The sequence below is a fragment of the Passer montanus genome, unplaced genomic scaffold (assembly GCF_014805655.1).
Source record: "Passer montanus isolate IOZ18808 unplaced genomic scaffold, ASM1480565v1 scaffold10, whole genome shotgun sequence".
Taxonomy (NCBI): domain Eukaryota; kingdom Metazoa; phylum Chordata; class Aves; order Passeriformes; family Passeridae; genus Passer; species Passer montanus.
The window spans coordinates 24990584-25014895 of record NW_024356505.1 but is presented as its reverse complement, the minus strand read 5'-3'; the positions used below and the strand labels follow the sequence as shown (position 1 = coordinate 25014895).

The 24312-nt window shown below is 35.5% G+C and overlaps 1 protein-coding gene across 1 annotated transcript in view; it reads right to left on the bottom strand.

The window, feature by feature from the left end:
* The window catches only part of MALRD1 (MAM and LDL receptor class A domain containing 1), a 236134-nt gene extending 232789 nt beyond the window's left edge, over positions 1 to 3345 (bottom strand). Inside the window, exon 1 of the mRNA XM_039703707.1 lies at positions 3174 to 3345. Coding sequence (XP_039559641.1) covers positions 3174 to 3345 — 172 coding nt within the window. The remainder of the gene's footprint in view (positions 1 to 3173) is intronic.
* Between the last annotated feature and the right edge of the window lie 20967 nt (positions 3346 to 24312).

Below are 24312 nucleotides of genomic sequence, written 5' to 3'. Positions count from 1 at the left end.
GCATTCCAGACTCAAGTTAATGTGCAGATTCACTGAGTCATCAACCCACTTTTTATTACTGCTTTTATTCCTTAGATCTTTAAGTGGCTAAAAGGCATGTCAGAGGTTCATCAAAAGCACTAACACTACTGAAGTGTGACATGACATGAGATGCACCAAATCACACTCAATATTTCTTCAACAATTTTCTCATACCTGAAAAAACAATTACAAATTAATATCCATGAAATAGCAAGAATTGTACCACTTTAAATTAAAAAAATAAGAATTCATCATTATTTTCCAAGGCAATATTAATTTTCACAGAAAATATAACTTCAAAGCAAACCAATGTAAATTTGCTGGAAGATAGATTTACAAAGGTAAAGTCACTGTATAGAAAGGAAAAGTTCAGAAGGAAGAAATGTGTGGGATTTTTTAGATAATTTTTGCTGAGTTTTCTGTGGGGGAAAAAAAAACTCCAAACAAACAACAACAACAAAAAAATAAAATTAAAAAAAATCTAAAATAACTCCTAGAAAAAATTCCAAGTCTCACAGGAGGAAGAGACTACACTTAAAACTTCTATTTCAAGTGGGCATGTTTAAAAAGTCTGTTTGGGATATTCTGGGAAAAAAATATATAAGAGTATTTAGTTATCATTCGTTTCTTGGCAAATATTTTGCAGTATGAAGACCAAATGAACAATAAAAACTGGAATTCCAATTTTTATATATTTTTACTGCAGAAGCTTCCTTAAATCTGAGCAAAGCCCAGAGAAAAGAGCAGGAACCCTTCACCAACATGAGACCGGGAGCTGAAACCTAAGCAGAAAAATAATTTTGCAATAATCCCAAGTCCCAAGAGAGAGTGACAGCAGGACAAATCTTCTTGTCTGACAGCTGACTTATCTCCTGAAGTAATCCAGACCATTATCCAAGCAGTCCCAGCATGCAGCCTGTACCTCAAAACCTTGTTCTACCCCTCTGGCATTCAATTGAAATGCAAAATAATTTCATATTTAGGGCTTTTACAGAGTCCATAGGCTCTTTTATCTATATTAGTCTTAGGAGAAACCTTTAATTCTCTACTTTCATATAAACATTTTTCTGTAGTTGCATTCCCTCAACAGACAAGTGTAAAAAGCCACCATAAAAGATAATGGAAGAATGCACCTCTTGTTCCATATTCTGCAGGCACAATAGAAAATGCTGCCTGAAGTAAATGCCCCTTCCAGGGAAACCAAGACCAAGCACAATGAGGATTTTAAGGCTATGCAGTGGAACTTAGCATACCCACCTCTTGTGCCAGTGATAAAAATATATCCTCACCTGAGATGTGTTAGACATATCAGGGAATTCAACAGGCATTTCAGCCATTGCCATTTAATACTTTTTTTGTACAGCACAGGAAACTTACAAAAATATACTGATATCCAATACAGTCCTAATAATTGTCTTATTTGCAGGGAAATAAAAACCAGGTATCCTAAAGCTCATTCTAGACTCCTGCTCCAAACAGATCTCTGCATCCTATTTGGATATAACAAGAAGTCCTATCAGAGGAAGAAAATCTTTATGTGGTTGGACACAAAATTGTAATTTGAAGAACCTGGATTTAAATTACTGCTCTAACAGATTTCAGATGAATTCAGTGATTGTTAACATGCTCTAATTAGCAGGTTTCAGTGTGGACAGATAGATACAGGCTCATCTAAAGGCCATCTGTTTTATATTTAAACTGAAATTTGAAAATCCCAACAAAGATGGTAGCTTTCTTTGTTGCATAGTGAGGAGAAGAACTTAGATAAGATTTCTAGTTAGAATTAAAATTTTTGATAAATCCAAGCTCTTCTTTGGACTCAGAACAAAAATCCTCAAGGAGAAGAGCTGCCTTATACATCTGTCCTGGTTTCAGCTAGGGAAGAGTTAATTTCTTCTCAGTAGCTGTTACAGTGCTGTTTTGGATTCAGAATGACAGTGGTGTTGATAACAGGCTGATGTTTCAGTTTCTTGCTAAGTCATAGATACCCTATGGCAAGGACTTATTTTTCCCTTTGCCTCATGCTGTGCCAGTGAGGAATTTTCTGGGCTGGCCCAGCTGATGGGAGCCTGGTGCTGATAACAGCAAGGCTCTAGGTATGGTCTGCATATGGGCCATGCACTTCAGGGTTGGAATCAGTGATCCTTCTGGGTCCCTTCCAACTCAGAATATTCTGTAATTCTGTAAAAAATAAAAGAAAACCACCAAAACTGGGGGAAGGGGGAGCATAGCTGGGAAGGGTCATGCGCACTATACAAACTGGGGGCAGTTAGCTGGAAGCACAGCTGATCAGGGGAGGTTTGGCACCACTCAGAGAGTGGCCAGCAATTGTATTGTACATTAATTGCATTTTTTCCTTTCTGTTATCATTATTATTTACCATTAATATCCTTACCATTGTTTTATTTTACTTTATTTTTGTTTTCAATTAATCAACCCTTCTTATCTCAACACACAACTTTTACTACACTTCTCCTCCCCATTCAACCACAAGCAAGCAACTATGTGGTGCTTCATCTCCAGCTGGGCTTAAAAACATGACATGAAATTATTTGCAGCAGCATTTTGTAGTACAGTATTCTAGAAATACTAGAATTCTGATGCAATTTTCCTTTTAGAGTAGCAGTTAAAATTCACTCTCTCCACTTAGATCAATTCCTTACAGGAAATAGCACAAATTGTGTTTCTAACTAATGCATGCGACAAAGATTAACCTAGGATAATCAGTTGCTAATCAGTTCATGAATTCAAGGAAAGTTCCACCCTTGTCTAGACCAAAAAAAAAAAAAAAAAGTTTCTAGCCTATACCTTGGTCTAGGTATTTTGTATTAAATCTGAATTCTATCAAACAAGTTTCTCACAAATTAAGGGAAAAAGTATTACCTGCTGAATCTTCATTGAATTGGGATGAGGAAACACTTGTTTTGTGATGTAATATCCATATGAAGATTCATGAGAATGTTGCACTTCACAAATGTTGAAACAGACAAAAAGCATGAAAAATCAAACTGCAGCTGGAATAAGGTTTTCTTTAAAAAGAGGGTAAAAAACATAAAATACAATTTCCATTTTTTAACACAAAAACATGCTCCTTAGTTCTCTCTTCTGTCACATTCATTTACCAAAGTGTATCACACTTCTGCTAAGGCCACCAGACTCACCTTGTTGCTCATCACTGCTGTCTCCACAACAGCTGGTGGAGATGCACACTTCTCCAGGAGCAGCAGAAGAGCCATCCCCACGCTGGCATCCACTTGTTGTGGGTGACTGAGTGTCCACCAGAGCGAAGCAGTACAGCACACAGACAAATAGGAGCCTGCTCATGGGCTGTGCTACTATCCGAGCCTTCACTGGGAAAATGATTACTGAAAGTGCCTAGTACTGCTCATGAAGTGCCTTTGACCAAGCTGTGTTTACACACATCTCTCTGGGAGATGGTTTTAGAGCCTCAGTTTCTTAATCTGAAGCTTACAGGAAGTATGGCTTCTGCAAAGCAGTGACTTTCAACCTGATGTGTCTTAGGATAATATTTAACTGAATACAATATTTTATTACTAAAAATATTGGCACATGCTATGAAAGTCAACTGTATATCATTAACTTACTGATTGGATTTATTGCTCAGTGGTTTGAAAATATATTAGATAAGAAAACAACAGGAAAACAGGGTAGAATTACTAAATGACTAACATCCACAAAGACCTCTATTTACTCAGAAGGAGTTTACAAATGTTTACAAAATCGATGAAAAGTTTGTACATCGAATGCAAAAAAAAAAGTAGAGAAATTCAAATTTCAATTGATTTTGCATCAAAGGGATTGCAAATCAGCACACTGACTTCTGTCTCTCACATGTCACCGTCGTTTGAATGAGAATGTTTCAGTAACGCCTTTCACGGTATTTCAATGTTTCACCAAAGCACAGTGGTTATGGCCACAGCTTTAGACCAGTGCCTCAAGGACCTTCAAATTAAGGAGGGGGACTTGGAGATCCAAACAATCAAAAAAGCCAACCTTATGAGTGAATATTGAATCAACTTGTTTCATTCAGCCTAGCATCACATGAAATCAGGGAGTTTGTTTTAATGAAGTAACTTAAAAACTTTAGATGTCCCAAAACCAGGGGTGGAGTGCTAATAGGAAAAAGAGAAGTTAATTGCAAAATTTGCAAGGCAAATAATGGTGAGAAGTAGACAAAGTAAATCTGGGACTCAGGTAGGTATGGCACCCCTTTAATAGGAATAGTGGGATGAAAAAAAATTCCCAAGTGGCAAGTAACTGATGCCCACAGGTCTGGATATTTCACCACCTACAAATTCACAAAACCCACTCAAGGGAATGCACATCCCACCATGCATAACTCTGATGTGCCTGTTAGCCCTGGCGAGCAGAAGTAAGACAAGATATATCTCTAACTGAAGTATGCTGATTGGAATGCACAAGTGCCATAGTATCTGTAAAGAGAAACATGCAAACTCTGCCTGCAGGGAAATAAATCATCTCTATGTTCTGCAGATCTGTATTTTCCTAATGTAAGAAATCTCTTGTCAGGGAACAAAGACTACTACTGCAACATCACCTGAAGGCAAGAAGTGCAAGGTCTGATGCAACTTCCTATTATCTCCAACACCAGAGGCAGGCACATATTTATTGTGACAAAGGTTCCTGTTCTGCCTAGAAAGCATTTTCCAGCTCATTTGGTTCAACTCCACCCTTTTCATCATTATTTCTGTGGATATTGTTTTAGCTGTTTTACTTTAATGCTTTGTCCTCAGGCCATAGTGTTGTTTGGAAAACTCCCTGATAAAAAGCAGAGCTATGACTAAATTAATTAAGAGTTAATTTTTATATATATATATTCCTCAAGAATGCATATCATTGAATTGTTATCTTCCAGTCTGTAAGTACAGAATAGAAGCTTATATTAAAAAAAAACAAAAACAAACAAAAAAACAGAACACCCTATGCCATATATTTTCACATTACTACATTTGTAAAAGATTAAATATTTCCGCTATTCATCTGCTTTCAATTAATTTTCTCCAACATACAATATTTTACCTTATTTATTTTTTTCCTTTATATCTTAAACTCCCCGTACACTGATAAGCATCACAATACCAGGATTTCCCTTTCAGCTTTCTTTAATTTTCACTTCATTTTTCCCAACTGTTGTACTTCTGTGCCAGTAGTAAAATCTGTATACAAGTATTCTGAGTCAAAGCTAATTTTTACAGGAACTGGTTTCCACTTCCAGCTTAATCTGCTCCAAAACATTCCTAACAAGCAAATTTGTATAGCCCAAACAAGTCAAAATCACAATATAATCTGTTATGAGTGGAAATAAGTGAAAAATGTATCAAATATTCAGAAATATTTAGGATGTAATCAATGGATCTTTAGTGAATAAGGGTGAAAGTATTTCAGTGAAGGTGTAACAGAAAGTACAAAACCAAAGTAAAGGTGTCTCATTTTTTTGGGAATGTTTGGCTATGTACATGTAGGGAGAGTTTCTTGATAAGTGCAACAATTCAGCCCTCTTGTCAACTAAGATAAGAACAACAAAGGTTTTTATATTTCTGAGAATGATATGGAAAGGAACAGGAAGATGACTCAGAAGCAAAGGACATTCAGAGAATGTCAAAAGGACGAATACTTTAAGTACTGAACTGGAAGCATCCTGAAAAATATAAAGGAGGCAAAGAGGGAAAATGAAAAATATAAACTGGCAAAATGTCCAGGATATCAAGAAAAGCAGAAGATGGGCACTAATCAAAGGGTATTTTTAAAGCACTAGAGAAACATTGCAGAGAAAACGAAGAGTGAAAGGAAAGCAAGCAAAGCCAGACACTATGTCTATTTTTAAAAAGCTGTTTCTTTGCTGAAATAATTTTGAAGGGAAAACAAAGTTAAAATAGAAAACTGCTTGAAATTGCATCACATCTGGATTTTTCTGGCTTTTCCTAATTAATTTAATTTAAGGCAAGACAAAGCACATTTCACTTAAGTGAAAAAGATTGCCCACTCAGCCTTCAACTTAAGTAAATCTGTTGAAAAAGTTTCAGATATTTAATCTAGGAATTTGAAAAAGTAAGTCTTAGAAAGAAGTCCAAACAAGCTCTGAAACAGGGGCAGAAAGATTTTGCATTTTTGAGACCATTTTTCATGTGAACAGAAAGTTATTTGCTTAAACATAAAATGGATTGCAGTTGGCAATTCTCCTTCAGGTTTCTGTAGAGCCAGTAATTATCAGCAATGAAACAGAGGAAAGAACTAGAAACTGAGATATAAGCTTCACCATCTGAAAACATGTTCAAATTTTGCTGCAAATACTAACATTCTTCCAGGGAAAAGTCTTACAAAGCAATCCAAATTTCATTAGGTTTAATATAACTTTAAAATGGCAAACTTATAATCTGCTGCTTTTTTTTTCTTTAATGGGATCAGACTGGGGAGCAGTGCTGTGCCAGTATATGAACCTTTAACATATCTCTCCTTTTCTTCTAATACAAGGTTTTAGTAAACACTGTTAATTTTAACAAAATCCTCCAAAATCTTTTATACAAGAGCAATCTTAGCCGACTTTTAATAAAACCACCAAAGCTGTATTTTTTAAACAATTCCCAAAAAATCAGACAAGACTTTGTTTTGAGAGCCTCTTCCCAAAAATACACTATTTATATTATGATATGACCATTTTAATTTTAAATTGTTAAATTGTAATTGAAAGAATTCTGTACAGTAGTAGAAAGTCAAGAAATCACCATTATCCCAAACTGATCCATTTTTAACAAGAATTGACAGAATTTATTACTTTGATGTGAAAGGCAATAATTGCACAGCATGTATTTTCAGTTAAGTGGCACAAATTCAATAGTTATTTGAAAGAATAACTATTGAGGACTAAGATATTAATATATTTAAATAATAGGATTCTGGGCAAGTGTTCTTACCACTCACCTCTATTTGCTAAAAGAAATCAGTGAAATCAATTGAAAGGTTAAAATCAAATTTAATGCAGTGATCAAGGTACATTATGAGCACCATAGTCACAACTAATAAAGTAAAAAAGTCCCTAGTATTAGGAGAAGGTGTGATGAACTAGATATAATCAGGATGAAATCCTAGATCATTAGAGACTGAAAAAATATTACATTTTGGGAAACAATTTGGGAGCATCTTTTTCTATCTTTTTAATGGATAAAATTCAAGAGGAGGTCACAGGTGGTGATAAAGTAGGGAAAATATTCAGTGGAAGATAAAAAAAATCTCTATGTGTACTACGTACTACAAATTGTCTCTGCACTCTGAGTTTGGGAAAAAAAAGAAACTTCAATTCTGAAATGTCAAGAGCTGTCAAGGGCTGCCCTTCTTTCTCTATACTGCAATGTAAGAAAGGGGAAAAAAAATCAAAAAGTGTCTCTTAACAGCAATATCCTATTAGAAAGCAAAACTATTAATTGGTATAAACTCTGATCAGGTGGAACCATTTCTACCTCCTGCCTACTATGTCACTTCTTCAGAGAAATAAGAATGGAATAAAGATTTTCTCAGCTTTTGCTTTGCAGACCAAAGACCTCCAACAGGTTTCAGAACATACTGCTCCCTTTCTTCTACCAAGCATTTTGGTTCTGTTCTCTCCTAAAGCAGCTCCCTGCAAGGGACATAGAGCAAGTGGCACTGTCTCACAGCAGAGTGAAACCCATGAGGCAGAGGACCTGATGCATTATTGGTATGAACTATTACATCACAAGGCTCAATCTGTTTCATGTGTAACTCAAACTAGCTCCAGACTGGTTCCGTGGAAGAAACAGCCACCAGTGGCCAAGGAGTGTTAGGTAACTCTGTGCTCCCAGAGCTCCTCCTCTGCTCTGGTCTCCTACCCACTGCTCACTCTCTGTGGCTGCCCTGCTTCAGGTCACACAGGGTGCAGGAATTGCTGGAATATTTATTTCAATAATGCAGCCCTCATTGGAACCAAACTGTAAACATGGTAACAATGCTTAGCAACTCTTGGAACAAGATCTGGCTTTCCCTTCATCCTCAAGGAACACAAATATGTTGTAGCATGCGTCCCTGCCAGATAATAATTAACATTGTCTCTATGATTCTAGAAGGCTGACCAATCAGTTAATTAAACTATACTTATTAAGAAACTCATCACCCTTACAGACAGTCTGATATAGTCAGACCAGATTATTCAATTAATTAAAACACTATCACCATTAACTAATTAAGGAATCACTCTACAGCAAAGAAATCTCTATGACACATTCTACATCTTCACAACATCAAGTACAGTAAATGAAGATAAAAATTGTTTATCATTCTTTTCTCTGATTTTCTCACAGCCTTTCCCCAGGACAATGCCTGGGAAAGTTGTACCTATCACTCTCTGTGGCCAGAGAGGGCTACCATATAAATAGCTCTGGCTTTCTTTCAAAGTTTGGAGGGGAAAAAAAAAAACAAAAAACAAACCGTGGTTTTTTTTCAAAATTAGAGGAAAAAAAAAAAAAAAAAAAAAAAAAAAAAAAAAAAAAAAAAAAGCGTATTATAAAAATGAAACCTGAACCAAAGGAAATGTTTATTCTATCAAAGTTTGGAGGGGAAAAAAAAAAACAAAAAACAACAACAACAAAAAAAACGTATTATAAAAATTAAACCTGAACCAAAAACCAACCATGTTTATTCTACCCATCACAACTCATCTAGCCTAACCTCAGTTGCCAGAGACTGGACAGCAACCAAAGGCATTACAGGTAGCAGAGGCAGACAAACACCCTCTCAGGGCAAACCACCCAAAGAGGTCTATCTCTGAGAGAAACAAGCATTTTAGAGGTGGTTTTTAACAGAAAAACAAGCTTACCCTTGAGTATCACTTCTAAGTATGCACATGAGGGCAAATAAATCCTTCCAATGGTCTGTCTGCTTCTGTCATATATAACATTAGTTAGAAAAGACAGCAAGATAAGGGACAAATCTGGAAGAAAGCAATATCCCTGGGTTTGAGTCCCATGGCTGCAGCTAAATCAGCACAGCCCAGGTTTGTGTCTCCAGCAATATTAATCTTTAGTCCTGAAGCATGTCCACATGCCCAAGAGCTGAAAATTAGGCTGCTAAGATCTAGAGGGAGTCTCAACAAAATATATACCTTAGTAACCAAGCTAAAAATAAAAAAAAACCTTATCCATTGAGTTTTCCCATATTATTGATTTTATCCTTAGGACATCTCTGCAATGATACTGCTCCTGAGGATTTGCAAGCAGTCATGCTCACTCGACATTTTTTTAGAAATTATGCCTGAAAAAGAGACAGGAGGTATGTATTAAAAATCTTTCTTGGTCAAAACTCCCCTTTACCTTAATTTCCTCATCCAAAAACAAATAAGTGGTCTGAAAATTTCTGACTTTCTCTGATACCCCCTAGACCATAAGACTAAGTAGGAAGTAATAATGCTGAGTAACCTTTCTCCAACAATTTTAAGTCAGCCTTCACTATAAGGGCAATATCTTGATATACAAAGAAACAATATTCTACTAAGATAAGAGAGGGATACTTTTCAGCTCTGATTTTCAGAGATGTTAGGTGAAAGGATGAGGTTCTGAACAGAGCATAGCTCATTTGAAACATATTTTATGTGCAATTATTATGCATTTAAACTTTATGCAATGAAGGCACAGGCTTTGGGAAAAGTCCTTGGAACTACAGCACTCAGGAGCTTAATGGTAGAAGCTTAGCACTCATAATGAAATTGTGTAAAACTTCAGATACATGCTTTGCTTGGAAAAAAAAACAAAAAACCACAAGATAACTGTGTGCTGCCTCAATAAAACAGCTCTATCCTAAGTTTAAAATACCTAGTAATACTTCTTAAATTAACTCAGACGTATTAAGAAATTTTAGTTAGAGTAATTGGAGCTATGTGTTACTTAGAACAGTTTCACAGTTCAAGGAACTGTAGGAAATAGTCTATCACTTATTAATTTCTTGACTTTTTTCATTCTATCATTACCAAAAAATTGTTTAGATCTAGAGATTAATTTAATCATTGCATCTAAGATAAATGAATATGAAACTCAGTTTAGATGCATTGTCATGTTAATGTGAAATGTAGTACATTCTCATAGATCTCCCGAATGTTAGAACTTTCCTTCCAGCTTTTAACAACTTGTTAATGTCCCTTTGTACTTTGAGTGACTTTGTTTACAGTGAGAGATCAATGGGATAAGCGAAGAAATGAACAAATAGAACATACAAACAAACTTTCTTATGACCTTCCTAAGCTGGCTGCCACTAAGACACGGACATTTTTCAGTACTGTAAAAACTCTCACAAAGCAGCAGCTGTAAATATAGCTCAGAGGGACACTGAAGCTGCTCCAAGTGATATTTCTAGAACCACCACAGATAGGAAGTGAGTCGGAAACACCCCATACCACTATTTCCACCTCCCAATCACACAAAATAACCCTAGACCTCCCAACCTCGTCTGGGAAAGGGGTTGTAGCTGGCAGCCTGGCCAACTCCCACATGATTGAAGAAAACATATTGTTCTCCCCAGTCACAGGGGAAAAAAAACCAACAACAACAAAAAACCAACAAAAAACAAGTTTCACAGCCCCAAACTCCTAAGTACCTTAGTCTACCATGCAAACTCTGAATCTTCCCAATTTCCTATTCTTCCTCTACAGTTCTACCCAGACTGCTGCTTATCCCTGCATGATTCATCAGGTAGTGATCCTCTACACCTGCAGTGAAGTGACAAGCTTTCAGCTGCTCTCTTAGGGAAAAAAAAAACAAAAACCAACAAACCAGAATGGTTTTATCTATAAACTTCCTAGAAACTTGATAGATTTTGTTTTTTTGAAAATGTTTGTAATCTTGGAGTACCAATGCCAGAGAAGCTGCTAGGCCATGGGTCCACCATCACAGGGCATGTCCTGCAGCAAGCAAAACTGCTTCCAGAGTTGCTTTGAATGCAGTAGAGTGTATTAAAGTTTGAAATAAAGAGACATATTTTCTCATCTCATCCCCTGCTCAATGAGATGCACCACACATTTTCAGCTGGCAAAGTTGTTATTGAGATTTTTTTATTCAAAATCTCCAGTGTTTATTTTCAAATACCCAGTGTTTATTTTCAAAGTTTACATGGTTGCTGTTTTTCGCAGTTAGGTATCATCTACCATCAGCAGCAATAGTTTTCAGTCCTTATCAGACTTATTGAATGTTTTTGTTGAATTACAAAGTCTAAAATGAATGCAGTTTTTATAGATAATGACAGGTTATTTCAAGTATGGCAATAAACTTTTATTGCTTTTCCTTAACAATTTAAAATTCTAGACAGCTGCTGTAAGCTAGGTATTTACCACATCAAAAAGACAACTCATCTGAGTGAACAAATTACTATCTGCATTTTTTTCAAAAATATAAGCAGCAGTTCAAATAAACAATTCTAATGAAGATTTAAACTAAATGTTATCAAAACCTTAAAGAAAAAATTGAATCTTGAGAATTTCTAAGTTAGGCCAAAATGTTGCACCAAAGAATAAATGATTAGATGTCCACCCCACTAAAAAGTGGCAAAATTGTTTCACCAACTCCAGTGGCCATATTTGAGTATAAAATAAGTTAAATCTGAAATATATAAAACTTTTATGCTCAAAATTTTCTATGAGTAATAGGGTAACACATAAATATAGACCTAGGAATTTTAAACAGCACAATTTCTCTTTTAATAATCAAAGTTATCTAAGAAAATCCTCATGAATCCAGTTGATTAACATGATATTCCACGTGTCTAACTCTTTTCTTCCTGTTGTCTTCATCTCTCCAATGGTCCTCTGGGTCTAACATCAGCAACTTCAATCTCCCTCAAGAAGAATGAGGGAGTATTGAATCAAGCCATCAACAACCTGAAGTCTTCACCAGAAGGGCAAATATGCTCTTTTAGGGGCATAACTTGGAAAGTCTTCATCTTTGGTCTAGGATTCATCTGGGTCCAATTTAGCACACTTTCTTCCTTCTCCTTGGTTCCCAAGTGAAGTGTGAGACTTATCCAATGCCTCCTACATCCTCACCTGAAATAAATGGCTGATGTTTGTTCAGGGGATGCATACATTTTTCAGACATTTGCTGCAGAGCAATTATCACACCACTCATGCTGAATGGAGCTACAATGATTTGGCTGGCATAAAATTGTTTAAACAAGCTCAAACAGGGCAAGACAAGCCCTGACAGCCCTGAGAACTATGCTTTCAAACTGACATGAAGGCTACAGTCTGTTACTATATATCAAATATTTTACGTACTGAGTTATGAAAAAGGATGGAAAACCATTTAATATTTTGACTTTTTTATCCTTAAGCACTTCCATATATGTCATCTGAGCCCTTTCAGTAAAAAGTGGGTGGTGCTTTCCACCAGTGGCACATTATTTCAAATCTGCAGTTCCAAAACCTTCAAGATGTAGTACCTATCACAGAGACTCAGCATGTTCCTATTCCCAATAAAGACCTACTGATTAATGAGCCTTCTGCTTGTCTTTATAAAGTCAAAAGCCTCACTGACTGCAACCAAGGATATCTGAAGATTTCAGATCATATTGAAGCAATCTGGGCATAACCTTCATAGGAAAAAACCCAGAAATCAAATTGTCATCACAGGTATTCAGAGCTCTACACCAAACAGTTAATCTTCAAAGACTGGTAAATGACTATTAATTGATTTACTGCCTATTACTGTTCTATTTTGGAAAGAAAATTCTCAAGACAACAAAAAATGTCTGGACATCCATCACTGCAATAAAATTACATTTTTAGCATGAATTATGTAGAAATTAAGTAACTTATCAAAGAATAGTTGTATAACTTAATATCAGGTAAATTTATTGTTGTGGAAGAGGTAGAAGCCCAGTGTAATGTTTCACAAACAGATAGACATTACTTTATAAGAAGCAGTTAATTATTTTTTTGATATCTGGTAAATATAGACTGTACACTAGACTCCATCTTCAATATTCTAGTAATATGAAGGGAAACAATTATTGATGGCAATTCATTAAAAAAATTATTCTGACTAGATCATAGAAAGAGAAACCCAAAATTTGAGATTAAATTACTAACAAATTCAGGTTGCTCTGTACATATATGCCTAGAAAAGCTTACTTTAAAATTAAGTTATAATAGCATAAGTTTTCTGCTAACAAAGTTAGAAAAAGTATCGTCACCTGTCCAATTAAATGGAATATACCAAGTATGAGGGTGAGCATTCACCTTACCTATTGCCATTTTACACCTGTGAACCAGAAGTTAGCATTGTCCCTGAAACAGATTCTCAAGAGATTTAAAATGTCAGAGCTCTTTTAGATTTTTGTCAATGCATTTCAGACTATCTCTCCTCAGTCCCTTTGTTCTTCTGCTGAGGCTGCTGCCAGCAAGGTGCCAGTCCTCACTATAGTAATTTCTGTGACATAAACCATGGACAGCTTTGACAGAGCTGACTCTTTCCATGGCAGACAAGCAAACAGCACCTGACAAATACTAATGAATTTCAGCCCTGGTGGCACAAAAGAAGTGTTCACAGCAATGGCTGAAAATGCGTACCAAGAAAGCAGGCAGAATACAGGTTTGTGATACAAATCTACCAGGGAATACCTGCAGCATGCCCGGATGGAAAATATGTAATTACATTAACCAACTACTTTTGAAAAATTAGTGACTTTCTTTCTAATTGAAACACCAAAAAATTTTGAACAAATATCTCCAAATCAGAGGTCAACTCAAAACCTAATACAGAATGATCAGCAGGAAAAGAGAATGAAGTCTGACTAAAGGCAGGTCCTGCAGCTGGCTGGATGCAGATGCAGAAAATATTGACATATTGAATATTGAAATATTGTTACCTTGCACTCAAACCTTCTAGCAAATGGATTACTGACAAGGCAACTACACTGTCTGTAATATAACCCTTCCCCAGAGGAAAACCAGGCCATGCAGAGGGAATAATACCTACCAAAGTCTAGAAACACACTTTGGAGGCAGACAAAGAAAAAACCCTCTGCCTACAACACTGTATCCACAGGTCCTGTGCTCTGACATCTCCTTCCATCCAACATAGTGTGAGAAACCTGTGCTCTAAACATCATTAGACTGGAAAAGACAAGTTATGACAAGCAGTATTTTTTTTTTCTCAATGTCTTTTTGCCTGTGACGTCATGGTGGCAAAGTTTTTTCTAAAAAAAGCTTAGAGACATCATGATAATGGTTGGTGTTTGTCCAGAGATGCTCACAAAGTGACAGGAACATGGAGCAAAAGCCTAGGTGAGAAAGACGTTAGATGTTCAGTTAACAGCTCAAACTTTTTTTTGAAATTGTAAGTTCTAGCACAATAGAAAACAATTAGCAAAAAATATTCATCTTGAAGGAAGGTAAAATCTGTGGTGGTTTGTATCAAATGCAGTATTATATCTTCCATTCCAACATATGAAATCTTAGGAGATTTTGATAATGGGAATTTAAGTGAAAACTTTCCTCTTTCTTACTGGTAATAAATTACCTTCTGACAGTGTAATCAACAGCTGCAGAAATAAATTTTCTCTGGAATTCTTGAGAATAAAACAAGGTCAAAACCTGCTGGTAACATCAACCAGGCCTCAGTTTAGAGTTCAATTTTGTATTTAGTTTTGTTTGATTGAACTGATTTCCCAGGGTTTAATAGACACAGAGATTTTTGAGAGCAAATACACTCTGTTGGATAGGATAAGGTGGTTGGAAACTGTTTCCGACTTCTAATTTGTGGCTTTTAAGAAACTGCAAAGTTTAATACTCCTATATGCAAAAAGGATGGACACTGCCAGTTTAAATAGTTGTGGACAGTCAGAGAAGATGACCAGAACAATTTGCTTTTCTCTTAAACTCTGTCCTCCTAATGCTATCATGAAGATGGGATTTATTAAAGTTTAGATGCATCTTCAAAGCAAGACATTATTAATGCCTATTTGAGTAATAACTTTTTTATTTAATTAAGAACAAGTGACAGTGTATTTCTCATGACAAGTGGTCATATTTCTGGAAGAGACTCAGTGATAAAAGAGTAGACAAGATTTTAAAAATAAAGGGAGAAGGGATTTTAAAAATCAAAGTGCAACAGAAAATAAAGCTGAAACTGAAAACTCACAGAAAAATAATGCTAAGACTGGAAAGTCAGCCTTAGAAAAAAAAGATCTCATTAAATATTTCTGGAAGAGACTCAGTGATAAAAGAGTAGACAAGATTTTAAAAATAAAGGGAGAAGGGATTTTAAAAATCAAAGTGCAACAGAAAATAAAGCTGAAACTGAAAACTCACAGAAAAATAATGCTAAGACTGGAAAGTCAGCCTTAGAACAAAAAGATCTCATTAAACAAAAAAGAAGAAGAAAAAAACCCCAACAGATCAGGAATGTGCCAGAATGTACAAGATGGATTGTGTCAGGGTTCCTACATCTAAGTTCCATACAAGTGTCCAAACAAGTAAATTAAAACTGGTTACTTAGGCAGCACATCCCTCCTAGCAGTTCCACCACTAAAGGGCACAATGTCAGAATTCTCAGTGCAACAATCTGCAGTTAATTTAATTTCTTTGCAGAATTGCTTTCTGAAATTTTAAATAATACTGTTACATGCCTCCCACAGTCACTCACAGTTAAAAGTGTTTTCAAAATGAAAGCACTGTGCAGCAAAATGAAAACAAATCTGTCACCCCCACAAAAGTATACACATCTCCAAAATGAAATTGGCCTTTATCCAAAGAGTTTTCTAGCACCACAACACTAGCTGATCTTTGATTTGGCTCACTTTTATAATCAGGATTTTTCTTGAGCTGGACTATTCTAAACTTAAATCCCACTGGTGATGGTAGGTATAACAGGGCCAGTGGAGTGCGGCACAGCTGCCTCTTGTAGGAAACAACTAATCCTTTATTCTTGTTTCCTTAAATTTGTATGAAAAACAGTGGAAGAGGAAGTGCAATATTCCTTTTTCCTATATTGGAAATGAAGGGAGCCTCCAGGATTTCCAGTTTCATACAGGCAAGCAGCCACCTCAAAGCCTATACTTACTCCATGTTTTTGTCCAGGCCTGGTACCAGAACACCAAAAAGAAAGAGAATGCAATGGAAAACACTAAAAAAGAACTATATAAGTCATAGGAACAGCTCCTATGCTACTTTAAATACAAACAGGGCTATCAACAGGAATACCATATATATGTAAGTACATAAAAGTTATGCTCAGGATACAAGATTTGGCCTCCATGAGGCTCATGGAGGATGGAGCAGGTGTTTATCAGCAATTGTGTCCATGCACACTCACATAGGGTAACACTGGCATCTCTTGGATTCCCACATTTGCTCCTGAATGCAAATTTTATTCAAAGTTAAGGCAGATAGTGGAACAAGTTCTACCATATGGACAGGCTTTCAGACCAAAACAGAATATGTGAATGGTGTGCACACAGTTAAAGAATCTTTCTATCAATCTTTTAATAAATGAAGGTCTTTCATTTCTCTCCCTTCAGCCAAGAAGGCTGAACCAACTCCTATCCCATTCACGGAACTAAAATTCCTATAAAATTAAGCAGGATTAAGACATAACCTTAATTACGACAATAAAAATTAAATTTTAAGACAAAAGAAGTGTTCTTTTAATTACTGACAGTAAGTATAATATAAGCGAATGTAGCATAAATTGGAAAATCATTCACTGTGTAATAGAAGCTCCAAATAGGCTTATAGATGAAAAGTAAATGAGCTGGAAAAGAAAGAACAAATGTGCTGGGAATGCTGTTTTTCATATGTTGTCTTGTGGGAAACTGAAGAGACCCCACTATACTGGGGTTTTTTTACTTCAGTTTAGATGGAAATGTACTGTCTTAACAGAAAAACACATTCACATTTCATTTCTTAAACTTCCTAAGCACTTAAAAATATGAAATCCATTTCCTTGCCAGAAGTGCTAAAAAATTACATATTTCATTGTCAAAATCATCTATCCAACATTATAATAATAATTTCTCCCGGGATCATTAATCTCCAGATACAGAAGATTTAAGTATCAAATAACTTGCTGTAGTTTACTGAGAAATGAAGTGAAAGTATAAACAAGAAAAAAGAAATTAAACCCTGGCTGATCTGACAATAAGAACATATTTAATATTATCTTTCTATAAAACTTAAAGTTTTTTCAAGAGGAACAGTAAAGGCAGAGTAAGTACTCGTGGCAGAATGCAGGTAGCATCTCTATCTCCTCAGTCAATACTTAAGATTTAAAACCCACACAGCCAAAGGAAATTTTATCAACCATTTCGAAAAACTGAATTGAGACCTTCAGAAGTCAGCAGGACTATTCACAAGTATAATATTACAGAGTATTCCAACATATTCCAACATTAAATGTCTTGTTAAGTTAGAGCATAATTCTGCTCCTAGTTGCAAAGCTTAAACCTGCTTTTGCTATAGGGAGCATCAACCCATACTTCCTTAGTACAAGATTTAACAGGGATAACAAACATTTTATTTTTCCAATCTTTCTGTCTTTGTTCATCTTTTTCTTTCAGGAATGCAATGCCAATATTTTAATCTAAGTTTATATAAATTAAACCATTCATTTTTCTTTGCGTACCTGTCACAATTGTTTTCTTCTTATATGTAAATGCAACTATGTAACTATGGCAGGTACATGAGTCTGAAATTTCTCCCACCAGTCCACATAAATTTTTGCTATAACAACTGATAATATTTTCAGATTGATGTGCTTGATACATGAGATTTTAAATAGATCAATGAAGATAGTTTCAACTCCTTAAGTTTGTGCAAAACTCACTTTTATCATACTAATAATTACTATTCCATTACCACCATCCTCAGACTTTCTACTCAAGAAAATATCAGATGTACCTAGAACACAAATATGGATTCAAAGGCAAAAAAGAAAATTATGTCAGAAAACAGTGTTTTCTGAAATATTATGAATTCATTATGGATTGGGTAGCCCAACTTCATGTATCTAGGGTTTTTTGGCGCTGTTTTGGGGTTTTGGGGTTTTTTTTGTTTGTTTGGGGGGGTTATTTGTTTTCGGGTTGGTTTTTTTTTTATTTTATCTTGGTCTTGCTTCTTAATACCAGACCTTTCAAATAAAATTTATAAGGTAAGTCAAATAAAGAATAAAGCCTGGTTGGTTGTTTTATGGGGCCCAAATAATGCCACTAAAATGGTATTAATAATATTTTTTGATCCATTCCTTAATATTTCTAAAAAAACCAAGACACCTTTATTCTCTGGATGCACCACAAGTCAAGTACAGCAAGAAAGGTTTGTTAGCACACCATGTAATATTCCTTCATCCAGGACATCATTTAAAGTTAAAACCTTTCTACCAGTTTCTCTCAGGTCTATATTCCAGTTTATTGCCAATGCATTTGTGTATCTGTTCCAAACATTTATATTAGAATGACATTTTAAAAAAGGAAACTAGAATATTAAAAGCAAGTAAATATGTAAATTAATTTAAAGTTAGAGGCAAAAGAAAGGAAGAATTTCCTCTAAAAATTAAACCCTGCCATAATAGTGGAAGAAGGTGACAATTAAGCAGGTTTCAAAACCAAAATTCAAGATTAATTTAAAATCAAGGATTCTTTTCTTTTTTACTTGGTTCTAAAGTTAATGAAAGGGATTTTTAATGAAATAGATGGGATTGATTCTCTTATAAATAATATACACTGGAAAAATATTAAAACACATTGACATGATTTATGAATCTGACAAACCCTATTTTTTGGAAGCTACACCTTTACTGTTCCCAGTACTTTTGCCCATTTGCAGAAAACAACTTGCTTCAAAACGACCACAGTTTTTCTGTGTAACTCTCAGCCTGCCAAATCCCAAAGGTGCAGCTGAAAAAGGTTTTGCCCCATAAGCAAGCCCTGCTTCAGTTTTACTGCTTCCTGTGGTAGGAAGATTACTTGTGCCTTAGTTTATCCACAAGAACACTGTTTTGATTTTTGCTGTCATATCCCCAGTTCTTCACTCTGATATAAAAGCATTCAAAGAATTATAGAACGGTTTGGTTTGGAAAGGGCCTTAAAGATCATCTAATTCCAATCTCCCTTCTGTGGGGAGGTAAACATTCCATTGGACAGATTGCTCAAAGCTCATCCTGCTCTTACAGAAATGGGGCACCCCTTACACCAAATATTTCTTCCTAATACCTAATCTAAATCTGCTTTCTTCCATTAAAACATTCCTTTTTGTCCAGTCACTACAGGCTTTCATATAAACTCCCTCTCCAGCTTTTTTCCAGGCCCCCTTTAGGGGCAGTAAGACTGCTCTAGGGTCTCCCCTCCAGCTGAACCCGAGCTCTCCCAGCCTCTCTCCACAGCAGAGGTGTTCCACCTCTGGTTATCTCTGTGCTGCTCCTCTGGAGCTGCTGTAACATATCCACCCCCTTCCTGTCCTGGGGAACCCAGGATGCAGTTCTCCAAATGGAGTCGTCCATCACGCAAGGGACAGCCAGCTGCCTTGTTGGTGTATGTGTAATTTATTTTGTCTCAGCTTTGGGTAGTGATTGCCAAGTACCAGCACTTCAGATTATTTTTTTGGTTTAGCTGGTAACATAAAATAACTAATGTTTAATTTACTGTAATGAAGAGCTGTTTCATTCACAGTGTGAACAAGTTTTAACTCAACACTTAAAACTCATAATATTCATCCAAGTAGAAGGGCCAACTGGCTTCAAATGGCTCTGCCCACCTGCTTTGCCTAGCAGTGGTGGTGATAGAGCTTAATTGCCTTAAGTATGGCTTATGTAATTGTCTCAATTTCAGGCATGATATACATGACTAGGTGATTGTAGATATGATGCAGGTGATTTTGGATTTTTAAGGGTTCCCTGAGTATACTTACTATTATTTGGATTTTGGCAGTATATAATTATTTTTAAAATAAAATGAAGTCTTAATTAATCTTCTTAAAATTTTACTAACATAGTGCTATACTTTGAATTGCAGAAATTATTTTGTGTCATTTAGTTATTCAAACTGACATTTTCCCTAGATATCTGCTTCCGTCAGAAAAGATCCTTTACTATATCTTAATTTTTATAATTTCCTTTTGTCAAATATTTTGTATGTATGATATTATTTTATTTTTTTAATGGGCTTTTTACTTCATATATTATTTTCTTTAATGAAATATAACAATGGTGGAAACAGTTGTGGGTGGGGCATATGAGATGAGATAGACTGTCAGTTGTATGTATTTTTATAGCATTGGCATATGCTATAAAAGAATCAACATGTGCTTGATTTAGGATGAACACAGCAAGAAAAAGTGGCTGTTACCTTCTTGGTGCTTTGTTTCAATTAATGACTTTGTCCCATGAAAGAAGATTACTGAGGAAAGCTAAGATACAGGAACACATCTGGATTTTGTTTCTGAAAATGCTTAAATTTTCTGAAAGACACAAAGAGGAATAATTCACTTAGCAATTCAAAATGTTCATATTTTTTGGTTAGTGATTTTACTGCTATCAAGGGTATACCAAGTCTGCTCACATTCACTTGATGCCTTCATTGTCAGACGTGCAGGAGCACATGTGCCCAAAGGGAATTTTCCTCTGATGTACGGTTGCAGCCTTATGCTTCATAATAGCAATGAGAAAATTATGGGCAAGGAAGCTGGTTTAAAAAAAGAAAAATGACAATTGAATGAGGTAATTCTTTTAAAGGATGGATATCTAATTATGCTGACAAATCATAATTTACACCTTCCATAATCATAAACATTAGACCATAAATGTTAAAGAATAAGTATTAAACCTACACTCAAAACAATGCCATGTCCTCAAAAACATCAGCTTCTAAAGAGAAGCTTCTCTAATAGATGTACATACTGCAGCTATGATTTTTCCTCAAGGAATTCCAATATGTATAAAAGAGAGGAGATCAAATAGCCTGATTTACAGTGAAGCTAAGGAAAGGCAGACAGCATAGCAAGACAAATCTGATGCCATCACAATTTTGAAGGAATGACAATCATTCTTCTGCTGCTCATCACTTTCTTGAAAATTCATTAATTAGTAAATTAGATTTAATAATTTGTTACATAATGTGACAAACTTGGCACTGACCTTAAAAAAATTGTGGACATTTATTTAAGAAATATAGTGGAGAAGAATGCATTTTTCCACTTCTTTCTAGGGAGCAAAAATTTTGTTCTACTTCTACCCCACTAAGTAAATAGATTTGCAGAGTTTGCAGCACTGAAGAAAGGAGCCACTAATGTCAAGTCATGCACTCGCTAAACTATTAACATAATTATAGTCATCAGAGCAACACTGCAGATGGCCTTGATAGCATTGTTCTACTCAAGAAGCAGCCAGAAATTATTAGGAGGTTTGTTGGAACTCTTTTGAACTGACGCACTTTTCTAATTAAAACTGTATTTGCTGCCTTGGTCTCTAAAACAGTCAATTATGGAAATTATGGAAACATTTCCCAATAGTCCACAGCATGCAAATATTATATGACATTAAAACCATTAAAGTTCTTCTGGGGAGATTATTGCTGCTTTTATTGCTATATTTTGGTAGATAGCCAATGTTGTTGGAAATGCATATCTTTTAGTCAATGTGTCTTTGTTGGGTTCTCAATTTTGATTTTTTTATGTGATATCAGAATGTCAGTAAAATCTGTGAAAGAGAAAACTTCTTACTACAGAAGTGTCCAGATAAAACAGTGTGTTTCTTAGGTTGTAGTTGGTGTAAGCAGACACTCTTCAAAGGTACATAAGCTATAAGGCACAGAGCAAATTTGAAATAGTTATCACATATTACGTATATACAGTTGTTTTTTTTTTAATTCAGTGGGAGTCTATTCAATTAAACTATGAAGAAATGAATATCCCTTTAATTAGCAAAGAAAATACTATTGGGATTACATTTTATTGTTCAACCCTAGAAAGTAGGTTTGCATTTAAATGTCTGATGAAAGAACATTTTCTTCTTGCATGCATGAAAAAATAATTAATTTAAAAGCACAAGCCAAAACACTTGAAATAATTTAACTAAGTTTCAATGAGATATAAATCAGATATTTTTGTTTAACTTCTTACTATTTTCATTCTGCTTACAGTAGTGCTCATTTTCTTTTCTGTTAACGTACTACACTTAAAATGCTGGGGTCCTTAAAGATGTGAGTAACTTGAATTCAGTATGTTAAGTTCATGAACTGCATGGTTTGGAGAAGACTCCAAATGCAGTATTGAAAACCATAAATATATCTCATCAGCAAGTCAAACTTGGATACAGAAGTAATTAGCTGTGTCAGAAGAATGAACATTTTGCCTTCAAGGAAATAACAAAAGTTGCATAGAATTTGCATACAGTATATGAAATATGGAAATTTCTCTGTAAACAGATGTGTTTTCACTTTTGATTTACTGTCATCACTAAATGATGAGGATGTGCATGAATACTGATATGGTGGTATTACATTATTCATTTACTAAAGAAAGGTAGAAAAGACAGAGCAAGAAAGAGAGAGAGTTGGAGAAAGTAAATTGCCTTAAATTTGTTGAAAGAACTTTTCTGTTTGATGAGGCGTTGAGTAGATAGAGAAACAGCCTGGTCAATTTGATGATGGAAAAGTAGGAAGTTCACACAGAAAAAAAATTAAAATTATGTGGACATAAAACCTTGAAACAAAGAAGGAATAATACTATTTATACAAAATATAATTTTGTTTTATGGCTGAAATTTGGACACAAAGCTTATATCTAAACACTCAAAAGATGGTTTTATTCTCTTCTGGGACAGATGCTTTCATGTGTTTTGGTCAAACCTTCTCAAGAAATGGCAGCGGGAAATCCAAACCTATCTGGATTTAATTTTATCCAGCGCAACTGACCAACTTGAATTTTAAAAGACATTTGAATGTCTACCTTTAGCCTATGAAAATAGATGTCAAATTCCTACTTAAATAAATGGTGTGAAATTCTGAGCAGTGTTGATAATGCTTGGAATGGTGACCAATTGGAAAAAAGATTAAGAAAAAAAATATAAACAGACAATTGTAAGGGAATGAAGAGGGTCTTAAAAAGATTTTTACACCATATTACTTCAGTAGACACTTACTACACACAGTTGTTTACACTGCATGTGTTCTATTCCAACTTTTTATGTTCTTAGATTTTGGTAATGGTCAAAGCCATTTCAGTTCAGCCATTTTCACAGCTGCCTTGTATCCCCTATGTCCTCTTTCAATGAATGCACAAGTAGGCAAGCTTAAGGAGAAAAGTCTGGATATTATCTTGCTGCAGGGGCACAGTTTTTCATCCTGGAAATCTAAACACTGTTGGAAGCTTGTCTTGTGCATATGCTGCTTACATAAAGAGTAAACTTGTTTAGATCAATAGCAGAAAACATTCACCTTATACTAATCAAGTTTTAACTCAATCCTCTGTATGAATCCTGTTTATATGATTTTTATACAGATAACCAGAATCTAAAATTAAGAATAATAAAAAATCTGCCTCAGGGTCTTTTGCATGAGGACACAGTTGGAGGCCTCTCACTGGAGGTGCCCCCAGGGCCCCACACTGGGCTCAGTATTGTTTGATTTGTTCATCAGTTGCTCGGATGAAGGGGCAGATGCCTCCTCAGCCAGCTCACCGAGGAAGCAAAGCTCGGAGGAGTGGCCCATGCCCCAGGGTGCTGTGCAGCCCTTCAGAGGGACCTTGAGTGGCTGGAGGGGTGGGCAGAGAGGAACTGTCTGGAATCCAGCAAAGGCAGAATAACCCCATGCACCAGCACAGGCTGGGGGCTGACCTGCTGAAAAACTGAGGAGAAGGACTTGGGGATTCTGGTAGAAAATAAGCTGTCCATGAGCTGTTCCTTGTGGCCAGGAACAAAAAGTATATCCAGGGTCATCCTTTGTAATGAAATAATACACCATATGGAACTTTACAGATCTGTGGGTTCAAAGATAGCTCTTAGTTAAGGGTTCAATAAGAAATTCTGGAATTTCATTAGCAGTATTAATGACAATTAAACTATGAGTAGTAAATCAAAATCCTATTCTCCAGTTATTAATTTTGTTATTTCACAAGGATCATTTTATTCATGTATGTATACCAAAATGTTGAGTTAATATCTTCAGACTTAGTTTTGTTTTATCTCAGGAATGTGCACAAAGGCATTGAACAGACACCTGCGGAAAGCTTGGATCAAATAATTCTGGAGTATGCATCACATTACTTTCATG